This window comes from Balaenoptera musculus, chromosome 11 (assembly GCF_009873245.2).
Source record: "Balaenoptera musculus isolate JJ_BM4_2016_0621 chromosome 11, mBalMus1.pri.v3, whole genome shotgun sequence".
NCBI lineage: Eukaryota > Metazoa > Chordata > Mammalia > Artiodactyla > Balaenopteridae > Balaenoptera > Balaenoptera musculus.
In genome coordinates, this window is record NC_045795.1 from 89,528,466 (window position 1) to 89,541,019 (window position 12,554).

At 35.1% G+C, this 12,554-nt stretch overlaps 1 protein-coding gene across 4 annotated transcripts in view; it reads left to right on the forward strand.

The window, feature by feature from the left end:
• The window catches only part of CNTN6 (contactin 6), a 291,320-nt gene that overhangs the window by 259,605 nt on the left and 19,161 nt on the right, over positions 1-12,554 (forward strand). For all 4 annotated transcript variants that reach the window (XM_036869272.1, XM_036869273.1, XM_036869275.1 and 1 more), the window contains 5 exons: positions 7,323-7,498; positions 7,865-7,982; positions 8,621-8,779; positions 8,901-9,050; positions 10,384-10,454. In XM_036869272.1, coding sequence (XP_036725167.1) covers positions 7,323-7,498; positions 7,865-7,982; positions 8,621-8,779; positions 8,901-9,050; positions 10,384-10,454 — 674 coding nt within the window. The remainder of the gene's footprint in view (positions 1-7,322; positions 7,499-7,864; positions 7,983-8,620; positions 8,780-8,900; positions 9,051-10,383; positions 10,455-12,554) is intronic.

The following is a 12,554-nucleotide window of genomic DNA, read 5'->3' on the forward strand; positions in this document are numbered from 1 at the left end:
CAGCCATCTATTCAGGAAATCATATGAGCCTTAATTAGGATAAACACAAAGGAAAGTTTAAATAAGCACATAGTAGCGAAAACAAAGGAAAGAAAAATCATCCCAATTAAAAAAAACCACATTATCGTCAAAAGAATAACAATGACACTGACAGTTGACATAACAACAGAATTAAGGGAATCAAGAAGACAGTGGAATGACATTTTTAATGGTCTGAAAGACAATACCAATAAAATTCTATTCCCAGCAAAATATCCTCTCAAATGAGGACAAAATAGAGATGCTTTCACCAAACAAAACCTCGGAGAACCTATCACTCAAATCTGCACTAAAAGAAATGATAATGAAACTCCTATAACCAGAAGCAATGTGGTCACAGATTGAAGAAGAAATTAAGAGCAATGGGAAGAGTTAATACGTTGATACGAGGCTAATTTGAGATTCTGGGGAATTAGGAAGAGGACCAAATTTTAGAAGTTTTTATTTCTAGTCTTCACAAGTTAACTAATGAGAGAAAATATCAGAGACTTTCATCACCTGTTTTAAGTGTTATTTATACACTAATTTCCTTTATATCAGTATTTTAATAACATTTCCAATAATGTCATAGACAAATGAAGGCAGAATCACATGTTGCACAGAGGGAGATTTGATGATTTTTCTTAACATTCGTCAATCTTTTGAGAGGAATTGGTAATTCAGAACCACCTGAGCAGTTATTATTCTGAACAATGACCCTGAAAGATTATCACTCACAGATGGAGATTTCAACTGAGTTAAAAGTACAAAAGAAACAAACAAAAAGTTACCAAAAGTAATATTTTCTGGATGCTCAGGAAAGACCAATTACATGATGGATTGCCATCCCTGGCTTGTAAAAATGTAGCTGGGGATCATGATATGTAATAGAGGGATACAGGGAACAAGCCACACTTATGTTTAAAGAAATCATGCTTAACAGTTCTGAGAGAAATTTTGTTATTAGTTTTCATGTCTCCTGAGGTGCTCTTAACTAAAGATGGGTTCTGGAAATATCACTGTCTATTTTGACAATGTGAATTTGAGTAAGGCTATTCATCAAAAGCATTATATATTTTATTAAGCCTTTCCTTGTACTTCTTAAGGATAGGATTGTTAGATCAAGCTGTTTTCGTATGATCTGAATCTCACTGAAACAGACTGAAAAGAGTAAACATTAAAATTCTGTAATTTTATGAACTCTCCATTAACGCATGTCATTCATACTTAGAATAACCTTCAAAAAGTGGTCGGTCCTCTTCACACTAGAAGCTGAATGGAAAAGATGTCTCCCTATTCTGTATATAAATATTCACTACCCCCATTATTTCCTTTATGTCTTTCTTTTATTATTATTGAAAATTAGAAACACACAGAAAAGTAGAGAAAACAGTACCAGGAATACCCATGTACTCATCAATCAGGGTTGATAATCATCAACTCATATCCAACTTTGTTTCACCTATACCCTCACCTACTTCCCCAACATCCACCTCAAATATCTAGAGGCAAATCATAAACATCATAATTTATTCTATAAATATTTCAGAATGTATTTTTAAATGACAAGGGGATCTTTTTAACATAACAATAAACCAGTTTTCCTATCTTAAAAAAATTAACGACTACTCTTAAGTTTTTCGGAGTTCAAATGTATGTGATTATCTCTTAAATATATATTTATATATGTATTATGCATGTTAAATAAATACACACACATGTGTGTATATATTTGTGTACGCTAACCCTCTTCAACCATGAAAGTCATATTTCCAAACATTGTTTCTTAGAATTCTTTATATCCCAAAACGTATTAAGAGGTATTACATGAATTAAAAATGTTCCATATCTAGTAAGTGCAGGAAAACTAGAATTAAGGAAACTTCTTTAATACAGGAATTTTCAAAGCTTTTAATATGCTAAAAGGTACTATGAAACTCTAAAAGCAAACATAGTAAGTATACAGAATTAATTAAAGTTGAATAACCTGGGAAATGCACCTTTATTTATTTTTGGAGCATCACTAATCAATAACATTTTACTGGATATGACTTTTTCCTGGATCCAAAGCATTGGTGGATTTCTGGCAATATATTTCACATAGCTTGGATTTTCCTTAAATAGAAATTTCAGGTTCAAATTTCAAAACCTAAAGCAATTATTTCTCAAAGCATGGGCCTGGACTGACCACATTAAAATCAACTGAAGACGCAACCTGTCAAAAAAATCCATTTCTAGGTTCTCTCTGCAGACCTGCCAGATCAGTATTTCTGGTGGAAGCAGAGAAATGCACATTTTGAACACATTCTCCAGGAAATTCATGCTAAATTTTTAAACTACTAGAGTAGAATTTCTATAAATATCAATACTTAAGGAATAGGCAACAAAAATATAATTATAGGAAATGAAAAGGAATAACTATCGCTCTATTTTGTTTCAGAGAAAGAGTCTTAAAGAATTTCAAAGTTTTACAAATGATAGAGTCAAGCAGAGTCGACGTTCCTCCTTTTTAATTTGTTATAATTCAGGCCCTAATTATCTCACTTATCCATAAATACCAAGAAGTGTTTCAGTGTTAATAATGAGCCTCATGTTACTGCACCTACTCCACTGGCATGTATGCGCTCCCAGGAAAGTAGTACACTAGATGTGTGTATATACATCCCTCCACTCCTTGAGAGTGATTCCAGTGGCTTTTTAAAAAATTTCTCTGGCGTTAGTTTCTTAAGAAGTTAAAGTGTATGCACAGGAATCAGAACTTGTTAATGAACTAAAGCTCCTCCTTGTTCTTTCCCTAAAATAGCATCAAAAATTGTTTATGTTTCTCCTGCTCAAGAACCACTCTCCCATTCTCTGCAACTGTGATTTTGTCTCTGTGGGGTATTCACTTCTAGCTGAGTTAGAGCTCTGCACGGTTGCAGAAGAGAACGCTTCAGGGTAGCAATCAGTGGCCTTGTGGGTGTTGGACAGCCACCTACACAGGATCAGGACAGGTCTGCATGTGGTGTGAGGAGAGGATACAGTAGTTATAAGCGTTCTTGTGCATGTACCCCCTCACCCTCACAGGAGGGTACTCACAAGGGGACTATGTTCAGATAACCATGCATTCCCTGTTTTTGAATAACAAGTCTGCCCACACAGAAGACTCTTCTTTTAAATATAATCCTTTTTTTTTTTTTTACCCTACAAATACTGCTATGTCTTTATGCCTTTTTCCCCTCTGCTTCATACTTCCAAGCCTTCCTTTTTTTTTTGGCAATTTTTTAACATGGCATCCAGGGCTGGTTTCATCAGTTTGTAACCCAGTCACACAGGATCCCGTGCTGAGATATGCCTCATGTTTGGTCTAATGCTCCACTGTCGCCATCTCAAAATTCTTGGTCACTTTGTCTCTGAACTTGTGCTTTGTAAGTGAAAGCTAGTGGGACAATGGAGCATGACCATGAGCAGAGGAGACAGCCTAGGTGGAAGTACATACAAGTGTTTATGGTTCAGCAGCCGCAGCTTGTGCACAAACGGGCTGAGGTCCATGCACCAAGCAGGCAGGTGGGACTGTGTATACCCACATGCCTGATGGCAGTCAGGAGTGCTGAGGCCCAGAGGAAGGGGAGCAAATCAGGACCCGGGACCAAATTGGTGGAGGTGATCATGGTAGCAGCTATAGAAACTTCAGGGGATGACAGCAAGGGCTTCAGGGGAACAAGGAACTCAGGAAGCAGTCAGTGTCAGGATCCACTGTGAGAAGTCAGCTTGCTCATCTGTGCCCAGACAATGTGCGGGTGGCATCTGTACAAATATTAACTCTTCAGCCTGAGCACCAGGACAGGAACTGTCAGTGCCCAGGCAGTAAATTCTGTCAGTAAAGTATTACGAAATAAAAGCCTACATATATTGCAATAAGGCATATCATTGAGTTATGTGAACTCTTAAAAGAGTTTGGCATACATGATTTTGAAAATGTGTGCAACACTAGAAAGCTCATTTCCAGAGGCTTAGAAATAGACATTTAAATTTAAAGACGATTCTACTCAATGGGAAAAATACTATTGCTATACAAATCTCCAGGTAAACCAATTATTAATGAGTGTTTCCTTACAATTAAAGATACAGCAGTAGAATGCATAAACAGGCATCTGGATTATACACAAACCTTTAAGCCACTTTCAGTTTCTCGTGAAACCTCCACAAGTTACAGGATGTGTCCGAAGAATGTAACAGTTCCATTGTTTAAATTTACATCTAAAATTCAATTCAGACTTAAACAGAAGGGATGTGTATGAAGAGATAAATCTTTTTAGAAAAGATTGTTCCTTGAGAATCATCAGCTCTAGATGATCTAAGATTCACATTTCAAAATAATTTATCAGGTATTTATTCCAATGTTCTCACAACCTATAAAATGCTCTCAATGGTTCCATAACAATTGCATCAACAGAAAGATCTTTGCAAACATAAAGAATTATTGAAAAGCATTTGCGATTTTACATTTGCCATGAGCAACCGATGTCAATCACTTAAAAATAAAATTGCTAAAACAAATTCTGATGACCTAATAAATAAATTTATAGAAAAGTGAGAAAAATCTTATGATCAGTCAAGAAATAACTTTAATAAAGTATTATTATTTAATGTATATATAAAATTGAATCAAAAATATATTTTTGCAATTTGTATGTTTATGTTGTTACTCATGTATCATTATTACCCTGTTACATTTTGTAGGTAATATACTATTTTTAAAGCAAAGTAATTTCAAAGAAAAACACCCCACATTTTTATTTCATACTGCGACCCAAAAATTATTTATGTAGCTGGCCCTAAAAACATCTAAAGCTTACATTCTGACTATAACCATCACCAAGCTTCATATTCTCCACGTTCACTCCTGTTTTACTCTCCAACGCTTCTTTCCAGCAAAATGGTTGCCTTGCCTCAACAAACCATTCTTCTTTGCACAGATTCTTTGTAAATGCTCTTGCCTGCATAGTGAATAAAGTTACTTCTCCCTGCCTATTATGTTTACTTAGCTAACTCCTATTTGCCTTTTACTGTCAGCTAAAGCAACCCTTTCCCGATAAACTGATCCCTCAGGATTCACTATTTTAATAGAATCATTTACTTCTAATACATGGCACTTGTAACAGTTGTAACTATGTATTTCTGAGTATGATTTGATTAATGTCAGCCTCTCGTTTTATTCTTAAATATCTGTGAAGGCAAGCACCACATCATTTTATTTGGTGCTTTTTTTTTTCCTTCTCCTTCCATTGTATTTCCAATACTTAGCAGACAGCTGGAATTTGGTAGGTGCTCAATAAATATTAGTTAATAAATGAATTAACTAGTGAGAACATGTAAACATTATAATGAATTATAATACAAATGTTTCTTATTCATGAAGTTTTAGTCATTATTACTATACTACTGACAAACTATGTATATAGGGAATGATTTGTCTAATTTTGCCACTTTGTGGTGCCATAAATGGAAGGAGAGGTTTTCATTTTTAATGTTTGAAAATTATTTTAACTGCATGATCCAAAACTTTAAATCAGAGCAATTTTGCTCTACCAGCACAACCAGTTAGCCAACTCATCCTCCCATAAGTGTAAATAAGATATTAGCGATATATTTTTTTCAAAGATACTACAAGAAGGAAAATATTCTCTAGTCTTAAAATGTGTTATTGAAACCCTGGTTAGTATTTATCCTTTCTTTGTGGGAGACGTCTGAAGAAGGCTTGGAATTAAGAATGGACTTAGTCCACAAAATCATTCTTTAAACTTTTCCCCAGAAATAATTAGAATAAAAAGTACACGTGTCTAATATAATAAGGTAAAGAGTATCTTTAAAATATGAAAATATGAATACACAGACACCATCTGATGTAGACTGAGTTAGATTTTCTTCATTATATTCAGAAACAAAATATGTGCTTTTATTTTTCCATGACTCTTTTATCAGTATGTACCTTAAAGCTCAAGATTATTACTTCCTACTTTTTGTTTATTAAGGAAACAATCACAGTTCTTGAAATGTTGGAATAATACTTAAACATTCTATTGATAAAATACAGTGGCACACTCATCCATATGAACATATAAATTCAACCTCAATGCTACTTTGATTTCTTGAGCAGCACAAAGAAGCCAGAAGGAAAGTAAAGCTTTTAGCTTATCTCCTAGAGGGTAAAACTTTATATCTTATGAGTGATCTTTAGAGAAAAAGATTTTCCAGGGTCCTCATTTCATTTTGTTTTGAAACTTCTTTACGTATGATACTTGCTTTCACTATAATTTGCCAAAATCCCTAATTCTTAAATGTAAACCCCTTAAAACATACTTTATTTTGGTAAGATAGTACATATCTAAATCCAAATGTATGTCCAGGGTTTTTTTTGTGTGTGTGGTTACTGAGTTGCCATGTTGGTCAATTTACTGAGTTGCCATCTTAGTCAATTCTTAGTCCTCTAAAATCAAAACTATGTATTTTGTTATAAAAAATGTAGTCAAAAATGATATCACTATGAGTCTCTTTTAACCACAGACATATAGGACTCACAAGTCCAGCTGGAACACTGTTTGGAATTATCCTTTGAAATGGGTCAATGACATGATATGAATTGTAGAGCAAGGGCTGATGTTGTGACTCATATTTCTAGAGAGAAATTTTTTTATGATAGATGTGTAATTCTAAAATTGTGAAATCTCGATGAAAAAGAAAAAAGTTACCTCCTTCCTATTCGTGTTGCACCTTTATCTAAAATAGAAATTTTTTATCACAGCTATGTCAGAAATAGAATAAATATGTTGTATTCACATTTGCAAATATAAGGTTATGATTATAAATCTCGATATAATATAAACTAATGTAGTTATGATCTTAGGGACGCAATTTGTCTCATAGTATATGAAATTAACATAGAATATTTAGAGCTGTAACCATTGTGTGGATTGTAATATTGTGGCTGGAATTTCAGAATAAAATAATAATAAAAATGGTGTGGTGCATTCTCTATGTAGGGAATGCTGTCTTTTGAGGTCCACAGTTTTCTATGAACTACTCATTTTTATATTAAGTATAAATGAAAGTATATCTTGAATTTTCTTACAAGTAATAGGCTACATTGATTAAGGCAGAAATATTTGAAAAGTGGGAATATAATTTTTCATATTGAGTATAGTAGAGCTTCATGTTGTATTTATACAATTTCAAACAATGGCAAAACCATTCAAAATATATATTTTATAGCCATATGCTAGCATTTGATAAGCTTTTATAATAATAATATTTTTTCTCAACAGAGAGGACTGTTATTACCGTGCCACCTTCCAAAATGGATGTTACAGTTGGCGAGAGTATAGTCCTACCCTGCCAGGTGTCCCATGACCCCTCCATTGAAGTTGTATTTGTATGGTCTTTCAATGGAGATGTCATAGACTTAAAAAAAGGAGTGGCTCATTTTGAGAGGATTGGAGGAGTAAGTTGCTGAAATTTTTAAGTGCTTAATAAAATGAATCAAGTCTTTTACATGAATCAACATCTTTCATAATTATTCTCCCCATATTGATTTGCATGGATAGTCACTGTCTGTTTATGAAGTTGCATCTGTTTTTGTTTTGTTTTATTTTGTTTTATGTCTTGCATAGAAATGCTTGTGTTCTGGATGCAATTATAATAAAGGGGATAATAAAAGGGATCAAATATGAGAAACTATAATGATACTAGTATATCTCCTGATTTCAGAGCTGCCTCATATTTAGTATTTATCCAGCTGTAAAAAAAAAAAAAAGGGATCTGCTGGGTATGATTATGTTTTTATCCCTTTTTCCCTATCTATCTGCAGGAATCTGTTGGGGATTTGATGATAAGGAATATTCAGTTAAATCATTCAGGAAAATATCTATGCACAGTAAAAACAACTCTCGAAAGTTTATCTGATGAAGCTGATATCATTGTGAGGGGTAAGCATAAATGGTGAAAATGAATGAGCACACAGTTTATTCACAATCAAAATTGTTAATATGTATTGATACATGGTAGATCTTTGAGTAACCACATTATGATAAAAAAGTTAGATAAAGAGTACAGATTTTTTATTTTCTAAACTCTAAGACTCCAGGGTACGGGTATAGATATGGATATTGAAATGAGTGGGTTTTGTCTCTTTATAAGGAATGGTCAGACTTAGCAAGCAGTGTCAGTCCCTAAAATTTAGACATGCTTTCTATTCATAATAAACCATTCTTGTCAGAGCAGGGTCAAAGTCACATGTTCCTGAAGGTCTCCATATCAGATGTATTTATTTGAGTTAGCTTTCAAGAGAGAATGGACGAGAATGGTTCTCAATTTTTGAGGTTAACTCCCTATCGGATGATATTCAACCATCCCATGACTGGCATTTTCTAATCTTCAAGGGAAGCATTTCTAAATTAATCTCTCACCATGTAAGTTGAATTAATAGGGCTTTACCTCAAATAATGTGCTAAAATACATTATGTTCAATATTTCATTTTCTAAGCATAACAGATAGACTATCCCTGTCCCAAATCCATGAATTTAATAATTTCCAATATAGTCATCATAAAACATATTTTTCAAGGTCCCCCAGGTCCCCCAGAAGATGTAAGAGTGGAACATATTTCCAGTACTACTTCTCAACTAAGCTGGAGACCAGGCTCAGATAATAACAGTCCCATTCAAATATTTAGTATTCAGGCTCGGACACCATTTTCTGTGGGTTGGCAGGCTGTTTCTACAGGTAAGTGACACAAGTATTTTTGAATAATTTTCTAAAATAGATGGTGTGTTTGTTTAATTGAATAACTGATTGTTTTTAACTACTGCCAATTTAGGGGCCTGAAGCATCCCCTTCTTTTCAGTTCCAGAAATTCTCAATGGTAAGACATACAATGCAACAGTGGTTGGTTTGAGTCCTTGGGTGGAATATGAGTTTCGTGTTGTTGCCGGGAATAGCATTGGGATTGGAGAACCAAGTAAACCATCAGAAGTGTTAAGAACCAAAGCATCAGGTAAGAAATCAATGTCTTCTAAAGATGTGGAAGACCTTTTAAAGTCTAGTTCCTAAAGAAAATAAGTGAGAAGTGTAGTATTTTTGGTCCAAAATCAGAGGCAGTAAACCAGTGGCTCTTATTTTCCATTTGTATGTGCACAGAGCAAGGTGTATTTTCTCCCAAAAAGTGACTTCAAAAAGAGATGATTATAGTTAAGCAGGCATGTCAAAAATTAGAATTTTTCAAAAGCTGTCCTCTCATCTCATCTATTTTCTAGCCAAAATCCAATAGAGAATCTGTAGATTTGTAAATGCAAATGAGTTACTGCTTGTTTCATCAAATGTTGTAGCCAAGAATTAACTGAGACTCTGATGGTGCAGCCAGCCATACATTTCCATCTATTTCTCAACTCTGACCTAGCTGCAGCTTCATTGAGCGATAGTATAAATTTTTCCACAGGCAAATGAGGTAAATTTTAAACTCATTTAACAGAAGTGCTAATTGAGCATCATCTGGTTCACTGAACAGCAGAATACAAGTGGAACTTGCCTCAGAAATCACACCTTCTTAAGCTCTTTTCAATGGATCCTTTGTTCCACTCTTAAACTTTCACATCCAAGGTGATTCATTTGAAAACTGAAGAAAAGAGGGAACTTTATTACCCAGAATATTGGAAACTTTTCAAAGAGTTAATTAAAGTATAATTTAAAATAATTTCCTTATGTATCTAAACTAGTCAATTGTCCTGAAATATGTTACTGTAAGCTGTCAAGTACTAGAAACCCTGCAACTGTAGAAGTTATTCCAATTTACGCTGCTTTTGGCCAAAGGCATTGGAAGGCTTAGAAGACAGGGCATAGGTTCAAGGCAATCTCTTAAATAAATTATGAAGATCAAAGCAGGATTCATTTTTAAATGTTAAAATATCCTGATGGCTAACAAAAAGAAAAATTATTTTAGTTTATTGAAAAAAATTAATTAATAGACTGCTTAAGTAACTTGTTTACAGCACAACTGCATAATTAGGCACTAAATCAGCAATGTTGCGGTTACCATCTGAATGGAACATCATTTTGCCAATTAGTAGATGATGCATAATAATGTCAAATACACGATGTTAGTCGATTTTTAATTAATTTTGGAGCCAGGGTGCTCTTGTATCAAACACAACTGTGTCCTCTCTCTTAGAAATTTGGATATGTGTAAACATAATTTATGTTCATTAAAAATGCAAGACTCTCTCATAATGTATCTGCGTGAGATTTTGAAAGGTGAAATCCAAAAACAAAATTCTTCCCAATGAAGAGCTACTTTAGTAATTGCCATCCTATGTTTCTCTTGGTTGCTTTAGTCCCTGTCGTGGCACCAACAAACATCAATGGAGGTGGAGGAAGTCGGTCTGAACTCGTCATTACGTGGGAGGTAATTTTCTATCCAACTGAGTTACTTTGAAGGAAAAAGATTTAGCTGGCTAAGAGGAATATTGAAAAACAAAAAAGAAGATTTATTTGATCACTATTGAGTATATAAAAATACGTGGTATGAGAGACTCCTGATGATGCATTATTTAAAAGAGGTATTGGAAACTTTTTGTATTTCTACTAAAGTAAGAGAGTGTGACTAACTCAACACAATTTGCTTCCAAATATAAGAAACAGACGTTCAATGTCTATTGAAGGTGGGTCAGTAGCATTTTTGTTATTAGTTGATGAACTAGAAATTATTTTATTTATTACCTCTAGAACTATTCATGAGTTAGACTCAGCAGAGCGCAGGTAGAAAATAATTTCCCTATCATTGTTCTTTAAATCCTTCCTTTGTTCTTCCCTGCATCTAGATGAAAGCTTAGGCAGATGGTATAGCTTTTGTAGTCATTATTATTCAGTATCAACAAGTAGGTTCATTTTTGTACTTAAAATTTTTTTCAACCTGGTTTATTATCATAAACTTTAGACTTTCAACCAATCTAAAGTTTCTCATTTCCAGACGCTCAGGCCTGCCTCAGCGGAGAAATGCTATAGTGTGAAAGGGAATGCATAGTCAGTTCTCCACCTTTTCTCCACTCTGCTATTCAATTTCTCCTTTCCCAAACTAGTTCCTCCAGAGTTGTAGTAAACTGGGATTGGGAGGAGAGGAAAGGGACAGAAAAAGTCCTGATTGCTGGTACATTTGTAATTTGACTTTGGTATACTCTAGGAATGGTAAATGACCAGACGTTGACATTTCATAGAGCGGTTTTTTGTATTGCTTTGTTTTTTCGTGGTTTTTGGTGGTGGCAGGGAGGGCGCAGTGTCCAAAGAAGTGCCCAAACTTTTGGTTGTCATTCCTTGGTGCAAGCTGCCGGAAGGTCTCCTCAGTTCCTGGAATCTGGTGGTCCATGGCCAGACTCTTCTGGTAGAGGTTCTCTCTCTCCTCTAGATGCTCTTTGTGGATATAGCATCATAAGGTTGCAACCTTATGATGATAGAGCAACCATAAGGGTGCTCATGGATATCTCCCTACATGGTTTTCACATTTGCCCTCAGCAAACATGCACCTTTGCTCTATGTTCCATGGAAGTGCAGTGTGTCCCCACTTAGCCTCTCTTCACTCTGACACAATACACTGTCCGGGTCTCTCTCCCCTTTGGCAGTTTCTCAGGCATTAGTCAGTTAAAAGAACCTGCATCCCCTAAATTACAGAGAACATATACCATGTGTTTCTTTCTGAAGCCTCTTCACTTCGTTAGGCAAGGGATAAGAAGTAGCCCCTTTGCTTTCCCCTGGGTAGAGGGGTAGGAATGTGCAGCTTTTTCTACAACCATCTCAAAAGAAATATCTTCCTACTAATCTCTCCCTAAACAAACCAACACTCCCTTTCTGTACATTTCTCTTGGGTTATAGGCTAAGTTTTGCCAGGTAGACTTATATATAAATGGTTTGATGTCTCTCTTTAGAATGCATGGCACTTCATACCTTTGTTATCAGCTTTGAGCCCCAGCTATAACTGATAAAAGAGCCTTGCCCTATTTCATTGCCCTGTGTACATGTTTCTGACACTGTGGTGATAATTTTCATAGCCAAAACATCCACTTCTTTGGACATTTTAATATCACACCTAAGAACATGATGGCTATGGATGTTTTAGTTAAAAATCATGATGTCTGATATGTTAGAGGGCCTCTCATTGGGAGGCAGGGGTGGTTTCATCCCTCAGGAGATATTTACAATGTCTGAGGGCATGTTTGGTTGTTTACAACTAAGGGGAGAGGTTCATCTGGATAGAGGCTAGGATGCAGCTAAACATCCTACAATGCCCAGGACAGCCCCCCCATGAGAAGAAATTATCTGCCCCCAGATGTCAAGAGTGCTAAGGTTGAGAAACCCTGTTGCAGAATAATAGGGATTCATTGCATCTGTAAATGATTTTACAGTAGTATAAGACCTTCTATATATATGGTCTATTTTATTCCTCACAAAATCTACAAACAATAAATGTTGGAGAGGGTGTGGAAAAAAGGGAACCCTCTTGCATTGTTGGTGG